At 38.1% G+C, this 17,455-nt stretch overlaps 1 protein-coding gene and 1 long non-coding RNA gene across 4 annotated transcripts in view; one reads left to right on the plus strand and one right to left on the minus strand.

The window, feature by feature from the left end:
• The window catches only part of LOC146544390 (uncharacterized), a 33,873-nt gene extending 18,537 nt beyond the window's left edge, over positions 1–15,336 (plus strand). Inside the window, exon 2 of the long non-coding RNA XR_014882802.1 lies at positions 13,126–15,336. This is a non-coding gene — a long non-coding RNA (uncharacterized LOC146544390). The remainder of the gene's footprint in view (positions 1–13,125) is intronic.
• LOC146544392 (uncharacterized) overlaps positions 10,429–17,455 on the minus strand; it is a 79,639-nt gene continuing 72,612 nt past the window's right edge. For all 3 annotated transcript variants that reach the window (XR_014882801.1, XM_085221993.1, XM_085221994.1), the window contains one exon: positions 10,429–10,939. Coding sequence is in view for 2 of the 3 variants with exons in the window: in XM_085221993.1 (XP_085078119.1) it covers positions 10,890–10,939 (50 nt within the window). In the remaining variant the exon portion in view is untranslated. The remainder of the gene's footprint in view (positions 10,940–17,455) is intronic.

Here is a 17,455-nt window from a genome sequence, read left to right on the forward strand (position 1 = left end):
CAGTCATGCTCAAGAGAGATTCTGTACCTTGGTGGTTAGGACATTTAACTATGTAGTAACTGTTGCTCTGAAGGTTCAGTTCTGCATTTGATACATAGGTTTACTTTTGTAAAGTACGCAAAACAGGAGTATAGAGCAGTTCACAGAAGATTTTGTACAGAGAAAGAAAATTAAAGCAAGCCTGCCATTAATCATTATTTCATAATAAGGAGAAGTGCATTTATTCAAAAATAAAACAATGATTCCTGTTCAGTTTTCTGAAAGAAGGTTTGTGATAACTGAGCCTGACTAGAGGGATGGACTTTCCTGTACCTCTGATTAAGGATTTCATGTGGAATTTTTTCTTCACATTTCTTTTTGATTAGCTCTAGCTACGGGAATAAAACCTATCAATTGCTCAGTGTATTACCTATTTTGGATTGCACTATCAAGCACTTAGTCTTTCACAGCCCATATAGGAACCTCTTGGAACCACATAGTATTCCAAATGCCAACACACAATCCAAATTTTAACCTTCAGATCTTGATTTCTTAGTATCAGCACAGTGGCCTATGCTGCCTGACCACCTGGAACACCACATCCAGTTCTGGAGCCCTCACCACAAGAAGGACATCAAGCTGGTCCAGAGGAGGGTCACAAAGACTTTCAGAGGGCTGGAGCACCTTCCCTGTGAGACAGGCTGAGAGAACTGGAGCTCTTTAGCCTGGAGAAGAAAAGGGTCCAGGGGGATCGTATAGTGGCCTTCCAGTACCTGAAGTGGGGCTACAGGAAAGCTGGGGAGGGACTTTTTATAAGGGCATGTGAAAGTAGTGAGACACTAGAACACGTTGCCCAGAGAACTTGTGGATGACCCTTTCCTGGAAGCATTCAAGGCCAGGCTAGATGGGACTGTGAGCAACCTGGTTAGAGGGAGGTGACCCTGCCTATAGCAGGGGATGGAAGTAGGTGATCTTAAAGAGCCCTTCCACCCCAGGCACCTCTCTCTACTGAAATTTGGAAAAGGCGTTTCGGTCTAGAGGCTACTGTGGATTAGTGTTTTAGTGCTACAGCTTACACTGGCCTCAGCAAAAGAAAATTTGGGAAGTTGAAGGAATACTCTTATTTTCATGGTAAGGATTACCAGATTGCAGACTCTCTACTGAATTCAAAATACTGGCCAACTCATTATCAATACTTCCATCTTACCACTGACATACTCAGTAAGCGCAATTACATTTAGCATGAAATAAACAAAGTTTTATGTTGTGCCAGATTTAAAGGTTTATGTTCCCTTCTTTATGCACTAGATACTTTAAAAAGTGCAAGTAAACATTTAACAATAAAATTGCATTCATAATGAACCGCATGATCTTTGTTAAAGAAAAGGAAAGCCCATTAGCTTTTATTTTCTAATTGCACATCTCCATGTTAACTAGCTAGTGTTAACTAGCTGCTGTAGAGCAAACAAAGGTGATGAAAGAGCCTTTATTTGAGATATAGGCATTATAGGAAAAGATCAAGGAGGAGTTAATTCACCCCTCCCAGCGACAGTTTGGAGAAAGGAGCGAGCTGAGGAATGGAGTCTTCTCCCATTTGTACTCTTGTGCCACAGGAGAAGGGTGGGGGGAGGGGAGCCCACTCATGCTCAGGCTGCACACACGCACTCCCAGAATAATTGCTAAGACAGTAAGGGTGACACCAGCCCCCCCCACCCCAGGCACTCACGTGCTCACATATTGGTTCAGGCTGTGACCTTGGAATTCCACCACAGCTGGTTCAGCCTATTTGTTTCTCAGCATGTTTGGTTCAAAATAGCTCACTACCACCTCCTTCCGATTTCTTATTATTTAGTTCTTTAATTGCAGCACGCTGCCCCAGCAAGCAGTAATCTCAAGAGAAATAATCATCATATTATGTTTGTTTTACATAAAGTACTCAGATGTGCTGTACTTTTAGTTCTCATAATAAATACCCTGAAATGGTCATGTTACCTTTAAACAAAAGGTTCTATAGAGAGTTTAGTTAAGTGAATGTGGTTTCAATTTGCACATAATTTGTACACACGTAACTGAAAGACTATTTTTTTGTACCCCAGGTGTGAATATGATGACAACCTAGCTCAGACTAGGAAGCAGTGAAGAGAAATCTATTATGTCAAGACAAAATTTATTGCTTGTTTTTTTTCTCATAATCATTGTCCCCATTGTCCCTAAAGTCATATTTTTCTTAACAAGAACTTGTTAATTAAAATTAATGTTATTAAGAATAAATAAGATAGCATAAAAGATGAAATATTTCAAGTTTCATGTTAATATCCTGACTAATGTTAAATATTAGCTTACTAATGTTAATTATTATATTAGTTAACTAGTTCATGTAATGTGAAAATCCTAGTGCTCATCTAGAATAAGGTTTCACATGATAAAATATTAAAACATTGCATTATCCAGGTCACATCATATATTCCATTTTATGTTCTCTTATTGTATGCGTGCCAAAGTATTGGTGGTGCAGAGATAGAAGGCTGCAAGAGAACACATGAAAAACAAAGGACACACCTGAAAAGGAAAAGATGGAAACATCAGCACTTTCATTTAACTCCACTTTAAACTATTTTAGTAGGACTAACCCACTGTTAGTTGTTGTCTCGCTCCGATTTATAGGAGGGAGATGAGGTTCTTTTAATATTATATACCCGGCGTGAGATTAAGAAACAACGGTTCAAATGTTGGTCCGACCAGTTTATTATAATCCTAATCAAGGAGACGGGGAAGGGAAGGAGGGCGACAGAAAAGAGAGGAAAGAAGCAAGAACTGCGTAAAGCGGGGATAGTCACCACCAGGATCCCGCAGCGGTCCCGTTGCACGACGTTTCGATGGTCCGAGGTAGAAGCAGCAGGGGGGGAGAGAGAAGCAGCGTGGCCGGCCTTGGGCAGCAAGCAGGTGGCAGAAGGAAGTGGCGGAGCCGATCCACGAGGAAGCAGCAGGACTCAGGTAGCAGGCCCAGGGGAATCCGCCAGTACGCAGGAATTCGGTGGTGAGGGATCTGATGGCAGACACCTTTTTCATGGTTTTCGGTTCCTCCTTTTATCCTCCTTTTTCTCCTGCCTACGTGACATCCCTGGGCGCTTGAGCAAGAGTCATGTGCTATCCCCCGAGATGGCCATCATCCTGGGATAAGTCCACACAAAAGACCGCTTCACAGCTATTTAGCTGCAGCTTATCTTCCTCTCCTTGCCCCTGGCCTTGTCCATCAAGGTTCTCCAGACAAAGGATTTCACCACCTTTGCCCAGGACTTGCCTGGACTTGTATAAGTCCATCTGTGCCCCAGCAAGCTTTGAGACACTGATGTTAGCAGAATAATATCTTACAGTTGTTAAGACCAGGTGCCTTGGGTTATAAACATCAAGAAATTTGCATTGTAATCATCAATGGCTTTATCTATAAACAAATTGCTAGGTGATTCATTTTCAGTAATCTTAATTAAAGTTAAGCTAATAGAAGCAAAGAAGATATGAATAGATGGGGATTATAGCAATCACATTTTTTGCTTTAAAACAGTTAACCTGGCAGATTACCACTTCTCTCTTACATACAACCACTCCTACATATTCATGTTCTCTAACCAGAACTCCAGAATTACTGCTTACTGGAGAATTTTGTATTTCATCTTGGTTCAATAATGAATGGGGAAAAAAAAAAAAAAAGAAGAAACAACAACAACAAAAACAACTTCCAACAATGCATCTGAAGAATTTAAGCAAAGCAGAAAGGAATGCTAGGAGTTTGGGATATGGTACAATATATGCAGAACACCCCTCTGTAACAACAAAGGGTGAGTACTGCATGTGCATGCATATTTCTGTGCCAGCACGGCAGGGAAAATGTAGCTTTGGAGGGATTAAATTTATGTCTCCACTCTGTCATAGTAATCACCCACTCCATTCTGTAGGCCAGTTCCCACTTTCCTAAAATACTGAAGAGTTCTACCAAAAGTAGGTGAGTTGAGGTATCAATTTGGTTGCTTTACACCTTCCCTTAACAGTATCACTTGAGTAACACAAGAGAAAGCAGGCTCCTTTGAGCAGCAAATGCTAGGGGAGTACTGAAAGATGCACTCACAGAGGAAGCGTACAGAATCCCACTCCCCTTACACCCCAGCAAGAGCAGAAAAAAGTGTCTTGCTAACAAATTAATATCTTGCTATTTTTGTCCTCCTTTGCATTCCCCTTCCAAAACCTAGGTCAAAGAAGGAGTAGGAAATTCCTGGAATTTATTCCTAATTCTATCAAAATGAAACAACACAGTTCTGATGCAGTGGAACTAGTATTTATCCTTAGCAATTCAGAAAGTGTTCACTTTTTGCTACATTCCTCTCTGCAGGAGTAAAATAAAGTCCAAAGAGATACTCTTGATTTCTGTTGCAATTGTTTCCCATGTTAGTAATGCCTATGTGTGATTTAATTGAATGTAAACGTTTTAAGATTGACCCTCACTTACTAAAAACAGCATTTAAACTTAGTGTTACTGATAAAAAACTGCTGGAGAATTGCACATATTATAAAGAGTTTAGAAAAAAAGCAGTGTAGAACAACCTGCAGAAAATAACCTGGAACACAGTCAGGATTCTGACATAAAAGAAAAAAGCAACCATACAAATTTGAATGATGACCTAAATGTATGTGTAAGTGATGTGACATAGGAATTCAAGTTCGATTAGAGCACAGTGTTCTTGTAGACAGACTTACTGTTAACACAAGTTTAGTAATACAGCAAAATTAAAACAAACAAACAAACAAACAACATTCTGGTATCATTCAAACTAGTTTAGACAACTGAAAATTATAAAGATTATCTTCATGAATGACCAAAGAGAAATTTTAGCATTCGTTAAAAAAGGCAAAGGATATGGATACTGCCCTGCTAGTAGAGAGCAGGAAAATAATATGCTAGAGGTTCTTTGATGTTCCCCAACTAAATGCTACTGTGAACCCCATTGCTATGTTAATAAATAGAGTTCACATTTGAAAACCACAGCAATAACAGTGATTAATATTTAGCACTTTTCATCCAAGCCAATTGTAAGGATGTCTGAGCAATGTGATCCTCTGGTTAAAAATACAGGAACATACACACAAGTGATATGAACTTACTCCATGTTGCACAGCACGCATTTCTACAGTCCTCCTGACCTAACACAAACATCACACACTATTTTGGATGGTGTTTACCCACGACAAAACCATACTGACAAGTGATAAACAGTTTTATCACTCAGTGCATACATCCATGCTTTTAAATCCGGCAAACCTAATCGTTTAATAACAGATTAAATGTTGTTCTCACACATCTAATGGTACCTTATCTAGAACTTAGTGAGAATGCCAACATTTTTTATAGTACACACACAATGTATTTTCCTGAAACCATGAGACAGTCAAAATAGTATTTCATCTTGAGTAAAAATGACACGGCTGAACTTCTCATTTAAGAAAGAACATTTTTTTTTTCTGCAAGTAATGGCAAATTGGGTTTTCATAGTAACCAGTTTAATTCCTTCTACATTCCTTTTTCACTCAAAAGAGCGTATTGATTTACAGCATTCAGCAGGACAGTAATCAATAACTTGAATATACACACTCTCAAGACACTAGTTGACATAAACCGAGTAAGTCACTGAAGAAAACCATTCTGTCAGTAGTTTCATAGGAGTGCTGCTCAAAAATTTCTACAGATATACGGAATCAAATATTTTGAAGTCTATGAAAAGAAGCACAAACTTGGTTTTTAAAAGTATCACAATGTGCTGATATGAGTTTGAAGTAAAATACATACAATAAATACAACCCTACACAAAAGAAAGAAATAAACCTGCTTGGCTTAATACTTCCTTACAAACTGGGAACTCAGCCCACATTCACTGAAAGGTTTGTTTACTTTTTGTGTGAATTTTGGCCAAGCCACTTTATGGTTTCACATCAAAACCACTCAGACTCAGTGGGCTTTGCATGGTTTCAGTGTGAAATTGGGTGAAACCATTATTTTGCTTGGAGTTCTTGTAACTCAAACTAAACACAAGGTAAAATTTGATGAACAAATAAATTAAAGCTGGAAAACATATTAAACTAGCAAGTTGTGCACAGCTACAAATGGTACTTCTTTTTCATGTTATTTAACACGAATTAAAAATCAAAGGAAGAGTTCTAAAGCCCTGAGGTCCTTGCAAAATCTGTATTATGATCCAAAAAAGTTAGTTCAAACTGTTGCAAGCATGTTTTGTGGAAAACACTGCTTAAACTGTACTGTTGCTTTCACAGATTTTCCTTAAGTTGCTTAGGAAAGAACAAGCTGAATTATATAAGGAATTTTTACATCCTACACGGAATACCATTAATGCTCCTCCACATACATCCATACTTTTACAGAAAGTTCTAAAGTTGGCTAAGTTAATATAGCACCTTGGAGCTAAGACATGAAAGAAAAAAAAAAGAATAGCAAGAATGTGATTAAAAGGAAGGAACAGGATTTGATTCCCTAGTGCTTACCACCTTACACAGATAATTATAGATAATCAGCATCCTGATTTCAATGCTGATTTCAGCATTTTTTTCCTTGAGCTTCTTGCCTTAGTTTCACCTGCAAAGAACAGTAATGCAAGATTCAAGACAGGAAAGACCCCATTTCATACTCATAACGTATGTTTCAAATTCTGAAATACAGCAAAGGTATATTCTAAAACTCTTTCACTGACATGGTGAAAGGAATTTGCACAGAATTCAGAGCTGACATATAAAGATGGCTAACCAATTTTCTCTATATAGTCTGTGTGTGAGTTGCTGGCTTTAGATCATCTCTTTTTGTGTTGCTTAGTGTGTCGTGCACTCCAGTATCATGTGACACAGTAGGCTAAATCTTAATCCTCTCCCCCTGTATCACCCTTCTATATTGCTAGCAAATGTCAGGACCAAGCTTTAAGTCAGGGTTTACACAGGCTTCCTTCTGACTAGTTCTCTTTTCCTTGGTTACTAATCACAAGCACTTTTTTGTATATCAATTTTTGCAACATTCTTAGAGAATATTTCCGTGACACTTTGCCTATGAGCACTTGAGTCCATTGATTTTTGTTTACTGGAATATTTAGAAACTCAGATTCACATCTGCTTCCTCATCAAATCAAAAAGCAAAAATAAAAAGAACGTAGTGAGCAGAAAAAAATAAGCTCCCGGTTCGCTGACCACCTCTGCAATTTAGGAAGATGTACTCCAGAAGTTTTGCAGAAAGAAGGAAAGGCATTTCTGGGTAGACATTGTTACCAGTTTGCTAAGAACCGAATGCTCTGAAAACCTAAACTCTCTTCTAAACACTGTAGGCTGTGAGATATTATGACTGGCACACATTACAGGAAGATTTGTCCATTGGATAAACGTTTTCAGTAACAAAAACACAGGAAAACAGAAAGTTGTGCACTATGTTATTGTACAGCACTTTTTTACACACTTGCACTCAATGTATCTTACAGTGAGAGATGATAAAATGAGAAAATGGGGGGGGGGTAGCCCACATCTACAGATATTTTCACTTCACAATTCTGAGCAGTCAGAACATGAAAAGCAAGAGCCTCTCTCAGAGGACTGATGCATGTCTTTATAATCTCTTATATGGAACGTTGACAAAGCATGGCAGAGACAAATAAAACTTCTTTTACCTTCATGCAGTCTGAAAGAATTGCTGCCAAGTGGTTCCTTTTAAACACGGTTGTAACAGAAATTGGTTCTACCATGCATTTGCCAAGAGCGTTTCAGTGTCATGAATTCTTTCAAATAGTAGCTTCCTAAGATTTAAGTGCAACAGAACAGCTAAGAATTAGGATTTTTACTTATTTATTGAAGATAATATGTAGATCGTAGTAAGGTAGCAAGCTTTTGTGTTGTTGCTGTTGTTTTTCCCTCCCTTTTATCGTATCATTTCAAGTAATTACCCAAAACCTGGGACTTTACCATCTGGAAGGCAGTTTGCTTAATTGGTGCTCTTGTGCCTGTGGCACTCACGTATCATGTGTTTTGTGATAAGACTGTTCACAATTGGATTTTGTGTGCATAGCACCTATGAGGACTATTTTACAATTCTATTATTTAAGTTTGTAAGATCTACAGGAATTAATTTCAGCATAACAAATTCTAAATTTGCAAAGCAAAGAAAAACTTATAATGTCTCAAATTCCTTAAAGGAATGCATATTAAAACAGGAAAAACTTACATGCCACCTTGCTGCTCAGAAATCTTAGTTAAATACTAATGCTGTGAAGTTCCTTATTCTAGCTTGTCCTGCCTTGAAATCTCATGGTAGTTTTATGAAACAGGTAAGCAGAAATAAAGACACCAGCGTTTTTAATATTCTCATTTAGAACAAGGATGTTCTTGCAGTGCTACAGATCTATTTATACTTGTAATTGTACCCAACAGATCTAGATACTTGGATTTGTATCTAGTACATATCTATATAAAAAGATAAACCTGTACCTATGTCCTGTAAGTTACTGGTTTTATTAACTCAAATATTTTTAGCCTCAGTACCTAATGCACTTCAGTGAGTTCATCCCAAGCAAGCTCTCACCATCTGAGGGACAACACTGCAGTTCTGGACTTTTGAAGAAAAAGGGCACATTTATTCCAGTGTTCCAGTTTCGTGTTTGACAAAATCTACATTTTAAGGAAAAGAAAATTGAAACGATAAAAATATTTATAGAGATTTCAAGTGATCAGCCTTGTCTTTAATTTATAGATTCTTGGTCATTTCTGTGAGTTCTTGTTTCCAAAGCAATTAACTAAGAAGAGAACGGGTTAGAATATTTGAAGATGTGTTAACCAATATAATCCAATTCAGTAGTTTCTAGAGTCAGCAAAAGCTTCTCTTCTTTGTGTTGTTGTTTTGTGTGGTTTTTTTTTTTTTTTTTTTTTTCATTATTATTTCCCTTTCTGTTCTCCTCAGCAGCTGCAATCCTACAGTCTGCAGCTCTGTCATAGGTTTGGGCACAGGAGTGTGGACTTGCTCTGCACTGTAATGAAGTCAGGTTACCCCGATCTTGCAATATCCAGGCATAGCTATGACTGTTTGCCAGTTTCAATTTCTCTGTGCAGAGTTGATCAGTGTGTTCCCCAGCACTGACAACAAGAAAATTCAGATCTTTCAACCTCAGAAAACAGAAGTCCTTATTCTGGTATAAGTGGATCAGCATTAGCAGAGTCTTTGTCTCTGCCATAGTGTAAATTATTCATTTTGACAGCAACTAATTCATAATTGTTTTACAGATCTCTTCTGAGACCTGATCCTCAAACTCTACAGATAAGGCATATCCTATTGTAGATATGGTGAAATGTATTCACAAGTTCTCTGGCATGACAAAAATAGCACAGCTATTTCTATAAAGTCTGTCTTACTATTTCTGCAGTGTTAAAGGGCCATTCACTGCATTATTCCTTCTTCTGGAGGAATTTACATAACACATGGTACTAATTCAGTGTACTACAAAAATATGAGGTCAGCTGATAGTCTTCTATGCATACACAGATGAAGTAGAAGATGTAGAAATATGATTTTGACTCATGCCCCTGCATTGGTTTATAGAAACATTTTTCTAGATGCAAAAATGGTATGGATGTAAAATATAGTATATATAGTAAATACTATAGTATTATATTTATACTGTATGACACACATAAGTGAAGCTGGGAGAAAGACAATGCATAGAAGGTTCTTTACAAAGTCCTTACAAAGGTTGTGCATTAAGTTTTTTTGCACGCTTTCCTTCAACTGATTGTTTTAAATCACATTATCTTTAATTTTATGTGCTCATGGCTTTTAGATTGTTTTTAGAATCTTTTTCTGCTTCCACAGAGTTCTTTTGTTAAAGGTAAGGTTTGCTCATAAATGTTAACACGAATTTTCATATACTAATTAATGAGCTGGTTGTGCTCTTATGTTTTAAAGTTGGTTTTTTTTTTTTTTTTTTAAGTCCTGAATTTTCACTTAACTAGTGAAAATTTGAAGCAATTTATCCAGAAATGTTTCCACTCAAAAGCTGGAATTCTATGCACCAGAAAGAAATAAGAAGAGAGTCTGTAGAATATTTATTTATTTATTTATTTATTTATTTATTTATTTATTTATTTATTAAATAATGAAATGCAGACTAAAGAAAAAGACTTTAACTCCAGCAGATTAAATTTGAAACTGTAGCTGGGAGGGCAAAAAAAGAGTTTGAGGAGCAATGAGATATTGGGATCAAAATTGGCTTTAAATACTTCTTCAAACTTTTCAGAAAGGAAGAGCCTGCTAATGCCTATCATCAATGCATAATATCAATTGCTATTCATGATATAAAGATAGAACTGAGAAAGGATGAGATTATTGCAAATAAGCTTAGTGAATTCTTTGAATTGGCGCACTGAAGAAGAAAATGCAGAGGTCCTGACTTGGGAGCTCTTCTACAGAAGAGAGTAGAGATGGACCAGATAAACACTAGCACACCACCTGAGCCAGATGACACTCACTCTGACAAATTTTAGCAAAACTCAGTGAAGACACACCTGAACTATTTATACACATGTTACATATGCACATAGATACATCAGCATAGAAATGCAGATGAAACCTGGGATGGAGATGTAGGTTTCCCTTTAAGCTCATGATTAACATAAATTTTAGCTGGATGGAATTCTTCTATTGTCCTTCTCCTTTTAGGGGACAATCTGACAACCTTCTTAGGCTCCTCTGTAGAACACTTCAGCTTTTTTTCCAGCCATACCCCACAGACAGATCTTCCCTCCATTTGCTTAGCTCTCCACAACTTCAGTTTCCTGGGAAAGTAGTGGAATGGTGTCAGAACATCTCACTCCTTGCTTCCCAGCTTTTACTTCCCATCACATGGGCATACTTTGAAATCAGTAGCTGTGCACACACCTGCAACATAAATATTTCAGAAGACTGTTATCCATTGCCCTTCTCACTCCAGTCTTGATATTCTTTCAGAACTCTATAAAGAGACATTCTGTGATGTCAATTCCTTTACTGATATTTGCTTTCAGCTGTCCTCTGCATATATTATTTGTCAGCCTACTGACAAACAAGTAACTGACTAATCGTTAGCTTTTCTATTTCTTCTTAAACGAATTTCAGAATTCAGACCTACCCTTAATTTCTTGAAGTACGTTCTTGTGAAATCTATGGAGATAACACTCAGTGCAGATTGTCACAGCTACTAAATTAAGTACAGACAGGTAGATATGCATATACCACAAAACATAGAAAGCACCACTGCAAAACTGCCCTTTAAATCATACACCTGTTTTTGAGCAAGGACTTCTCAGAAAACTTTCTGGTCTTTGGTAGTTTATGTGTCCAGGCATTTTAATATTTCTTGACTGTGACTAATATAATCCTAAAAGTAAATGTTTTTTCATTAAAAGGACATACAGGCAATTTTCTTTCTTCTTCAACAGGTAAAAAATTATATATTCTCCCTCAGTAAAGGAATGAAAAAAACTTGAAAATATAAGTGGCCTTTCAAATAATTATAGCATCTGTGTAGTCAGTACTTTGAGATTTGACATCAAGGAGATGCACGGTGATGGAGTCTGCAGAATTAAACATTCTGAAATTGCAGATTCTAAATATGGGAAAAATAAAACAAGCAGGGAAAGTCAAATAGAAATTGCACACACACAAATTACGAGTCTCTTCTGTTCTACACCTTACATAATACTACAGAAAACTGTAATGCATTATTCTTTGGATTCCAGCCTCGATATTTTTCCAAAGGTCTCATGAAAAATATTTTTATACTTAATTTTATTTTTTTTTTACTTTCTTTGCTTTCAGTAATTCTCTGCTTAAGCTACATTGCCATCCCCTAGTTAAATCAATTCCAATTTTCTTTCATGACCCCTCGGTAAATTACGAGGACTTACAGGTGGGGAGGGGGGGGGGGGGGAGAACCGTCTACAAGATATGCATTTTACTGCACACTTCAACAGAAATAAAAACCAATCAAAACCAATAAACCCTGCCAAAACAAATATAATAAATTAAAAAGAAACAAAATAAAGACAAAACAAACAAAATAAAGACAAAACTTTTGCTGCACAAAGTTTACTCTGGTGTAACTTCTACAGCTTTGGTGGAAGGCCAATCTTCCGCAAATCAGGTTTTCATGTTGGTTTGTTTGCTTGCTTTTTTTATCCTCAGAAAAAAAAAGAGCAGAGAAATTAAAGAAGACTCAATTTTCTTTTCTCTCTTTTTTTTTTCTTTCCCTTTAGAGGGAGATCAAACTTGCTTTTATCTACAGTATCTAAGTTTTCTCTAATGGTTCAATGATTCATACTTTTCAGTTTATAAAGTAAATGATTGTGTTTGTATTGTTACTGACCTACAATATTTTTAATGGAATTTGTCCCTTAATGGTGACAAAGTTGTACATACATACATTTGAAAGTCATTATGTACTTCAGTAATGAGAAAGAACTTTCAAAATTATGAATTATCTATGTGATATAAATACGATTACAATTTGCAGATCAGCTTGGTCTCGATGGTATAGTTGAAGCCAAATTTAACTAACATGCTATTTTGCACGTGTACTGCTAATTTAAAATGCTGCCATCAATGACAGTTGCTTTGCAAACATGTGGTAGTTCATGAAGAGCAGAAAAATACACTCCCTAATTTATTGTTCTCTGCTTCACTGACAGTCTGTAAGATAAATTAGATTTTCCAATTACCTTCAGGGAAAGCAGTGACATTTTCTGTTATCCTTTAAGTACTTAGAGCAGATGAAGAACAAAGAAGTCAATAAGCAGTAGTAGCTATGCCATCCAATATGTAATTACCAGTGCAGTATTTGGAAGTACAGTACTACTCTATTTTCTAAATTTTCCATCTAAAGGCAGGTTTTATGGGCTTTTAAATTTTAAGTGGCTATTGAGTGGTGGCCATTACGAAGAAAGAAGATCACTTCCTGAAATTAAGCCATTTTTTTCCATATTTCAAAGTGTTTTCAGAAATACACATCCAGAACACTGAATATTTTCCTGCTGCTAAGCACAGCTAGCTGTAGTCTTCTAAATCATCTACCCTTCTTCCCTCTACAGAATTTTCCAATTCTCTTCTGAACATACCATCTGGACATGGAGAGACCAGATCAGGAAAGCCAAGGCATAGCTGGAATGGAACTTGGCAAGGGATACGGAAATTAACAAGAGACTCTACAGGTACTATGATCAGAAGAAACAGATCAAGGAGAGTGTACACCCTCACATAAATTAAAAGGAAGAACTAGCTACAGCAGACATGGAGAAGGCTGACGTTATCCAGTTCCTTGCCTCAGTCTTCACGGGCAGTCAGATTTCTCACATCTCTCATATCCCTGAACCTCTAGGCAGAGGTCAGGATAGCAAAAATTCCCTCCACTGTAAGAACAGAGTAAGTTCAAGACTATCTCATGAAGCTAAATGTGTAGAAATCTATGGGGCTGGACAACATACATTACAGGGTCCAGAAGGAAATGAGCAATGTGGTTACCAAGCCACACACCATCATGTCTGAAAAGTCATGGTTGCCATGTGAAGTCTCCAGTGACTGGAAAAAGGAAAACATCACTCTGCTTTTTAAGAAAGGGAAAAATGAAGAGTTGGGAAACTACAGGCTAGTGAGCCTCTCCTCTGTGCCTGGGAAGTTCACAGTCCTCCAGGGAGTTATGTTAAGGTGCATGCAGGACAAGGAGTTGATCCAAGATGGCCAGTACAGCTTCACCAAGGGAAGATCATGCAATCAGTCCAGTGGCTTTCTGTGATTGGGTGAAAGCATCTAGTTCAAGATCTGAAGGGACTATGAAATTACTTTGCCAATGATGAGTGAAAACACAGTCAGACACATGCAGAAAATCAGACCCTCACAGCCTGCGGCAGTACACAGCGCCAAAACATTAATATGAAGGGGAAATGGCACTAGGCTAATGTGCAGTGATGATGAATAAGACTCATCAGAAGTGTGATTTAACCCAATTTAATTTGAATTATATTCATTAGAAGGTGGACTTACATTGTTTGTACTTTCAGTATTTTTTCCATTCTTATTTTGTAATGATTATATGATGAACTCTGGTTAGATGCCTACAAAGTGAATTATATAGCTGGCAAAGGCAGCTGTCTGATTTCATCTCTGTGAAACGCATATTAGAACACAATGGAGGAGGTTCATTTAGTTCAAGTAATCTGTATGCAGTGCACATCGGCAGCAAGATCATAGTGCCACAGTCAGTTTCTTGGCTAAGGAAACATCATCAGACCGTATATCCTATATCAGGAAACATACTGAGCAAGTCCTCATGCTGATTAAAGAAATATGCCACAAGACTGACAATTCTTGTTTCCAGATACTAACTTTTCCTCCCTCCTTAAGAGTCAGTCTTAAAGATGTATGTAGCAGCTACTTGATGTGTTAAAGCTGTTTTGCATCTCGGAATGACTAAATTACCTGAGGATGAGAAGAGTGCCATTACTTAACAACTATGTTTTAAAGCATTTAGCAGCATGACATTGAAGATAAACCAGCTGCTCAACCTACTTGCATGAGAAATATGAGAAAACACAAAGAACAGTGTTCCACAAATTAATTCTTTGTATCTACCTATTTTAGCTGGTACTCTTGCAGCTTTGATTTGAATTATTTGTTGAAATATTAGGAGGACTGTGTGATCTTGCTGTCTATGCAGAAGGTGATGACTGAACTACAAGGATGAAAAAAAAGATTCTTTATTGTATTCAATTAATGGCCTGTCGTCTATAGACTACTACAGATGTAGCATTCACAAGTACACTGGATGTCTTCTCAAGTTTGAGAGTAGACTGAGTCCAAACAGAGGTCCTGGGCTGAATCAATTCATCTTTCCTTCTAGGCAGTAGAAATACGTATTTATGGCCAGTAAGCAGATTTTGCTGAAAGTGCAGAGGAGACCCCTAAATAACCTTGGCTAATGCAAAGATAAAGCATTGTTATGTACGTTCTTTTCCTCATTTCTCAAGAATCTAATACCTATACAGAAAAATAGCTACTTTTTGTGAGACAAAACAAAACAAGTTTTCTGTTCCTATGCATGTGCAGAATCCAGATATAAGGAATACTGCTGACTGACTCTGAGAACTGACACTCTGAAAACGGCATTAGAGAATGAAAAGTATGAGTCCTTTTTATCTCTGTAACCGTGAGAAATACTGTTAATAGTCACTTCAGATACAACAGAGTGAATGTTTTAAATGCTCTCCACTGGATTATACAAATAAAATATGGCTCTGTGCTTTTAATTGACATTCTGTTCTAGCTGCTGCTGTTACCAGAGAAAATTGTACTATAGGCGGTGTTTCCAAAAGCTGGATAAACATATTTGCACTCTACGTTTAAAATTGTTATCATCAGGACATTATGCCACACCAACTCTGACAGTCCATTATCACACTGGTTCTTTTTATTCTGTTTTTGTCCAGGGAAGAAAGCATGGGGGAGGTAGAGTACGTACACTTTGCTTCACTTACAACTACATTTCTATCTGCATGATCAAAAATTTAATCATCTAGCGCAAGTTACAGCATTGCTTAAATGAATTTATTATTAATAATTATTAACAGTAGTAACAACAACACACGTTACAGCATAGAGATAGAACGTAACCAAAGAGATCTTCAAACTATGTTTACATATTGCAAATTATATGAATAACTGAAAAGCAGAAGTGAGTTGGTGGAGTAGATATTAAGAGATTATTTAAATTATGTTGTTTAAAACAAACAACCAACCAACAAACAGCTACACACATTTCCTCTAATATATTTTTTCTGGTGGGTTGGTTTTGCCTTTGTTTAATCTCGATGCTTTTTATCAAGATGTGATTTTATATCATCCCCAACTCATTCATAGAATCATAGAATTGTTCAGATTGGAAAAGACCTTCAAGATAATCAAGTCCCCACTGCAACCTAACCATCCTAACTCTAACAGTGCTCTGTTAAATCATGTCCCTGAGCACCAAATTCAAACGGTTTTTAAACACACCCAGGGATGGTGACTCAGCCACCTCCCCTGGGAGCCCATCTCAGTGCTTAACAGCCCTTTCTGTAAATAAGTGTTTCCTAATATCCAACCTAAACTTACCCTGGCACAACTTGAGGCCATTTCCCTTCGTCTTGTCACCAATAAGAAGAGACCAATCTGGCTCATGCTGTAATTCCCTTTTGGGTATTTGAAGAGAGCAATAAGGTCTCCCCTCAGCCTCCTTTTCCAGACTGAGCAGCCCCAGTTCCTTCAGTCTCTCTTCATAGGCCATATTCTCCAAGCCCTTCACCAGCCTTGTTGCCCTTCTTTGGACCTGCTCCAGCACCCCAATATCCTTTCTGTATGGAGGTACCCAAAACTGAACACAGTACTCAGAACAGAATCATAGAATGACTGAGGGTGAAAAGGATGATAATAATGATCATCTAGTTTCAACCCCAAAGTTATATGGAGGGTTGCCAACCACTAGATGAGGCTGCCCAGAACCACATCCAGTCTTGCCTTGAATGCTTCCAGGGATGAAGCAAGGTGAGATGAGGCTTCACCAGTGCCAAGGACTGGGCAGGATGACTTCCCTGGTCCTGCTCACCACTCCATTCCTGATCCAAGCCAGGATGCCATTGGCCTTCTTGGCCACCTGGGCACACTGCTGGTTCATATTCAGCCCACTGTCCATCAGTACACCAAGGTCCCTTTCCATCAGGCAGCTTTCCAGCCACTCCTCCCCAAGCCTGTAGGGTTGCCTGTGGTGGTTGTTACCAGAATGCAGGGCCTGATACTGGTTCCTGTTGAAACTCATACAGTTTACCCTGGCCCATCGATCCAGTCTATCCAGGTCCCTCTGTAGTGCCTTTCTCCCCTCAGGCAGCTCAACATTGCCAACTAGGAGTTGTTTGCAAACTTACTGAGGGTGCACTCAATCCCCTCATTAAGTTCATTAATGAAGATGTTGAATAGAAGCAGCCCCAGAACCAAGCCCTGGGGGACACCACTCATGACCAGCAGCCAACTGGATTTAATTTCATTGATCACAGCTCTTTGGGCCCGGCCATCCAGACAGTGTTTCAACAGTAGAGCGTGTGTTCATCCAAACTGTGGGCAGCCAACTTCTCCACAAGGATGCTGTGGGGAACAGTGTCAAAGGCTTTACTGAAGTCCATGTAGACCACATCGACAGCCTTATCTTCATCCACTAAGCGGGTCACCTTGTCATAGAATGAAATCAGGTCTGTCAGACGGGATCTACCATTTGTAAACACGTGCTGACAGGGCCTGATCCTTTGGTTGGTCTTTAATTGATCCATGATGGCTCCTGAGATTATGCTCTCCATAACCTTCCTGGGCACCGAGGTGACACTGATAGATCTGTAGCTA

The sequence above is a fragment of the Meleagris gallopavo genome, chromosome 4 (genome assembly GCF_905368555.1).
Source record: "Meleagris gallopavo chromosome 4, MGAL_WU_HG_1.1, whole genome shotgun sequence".
NCBI classification, from domain to species: domain Eukaryota; kingdom Metazoa; phylum Chordata; class Aves; order Galliformes; family Phasianidae; genus Meleagris; species Meleagris gallopavo.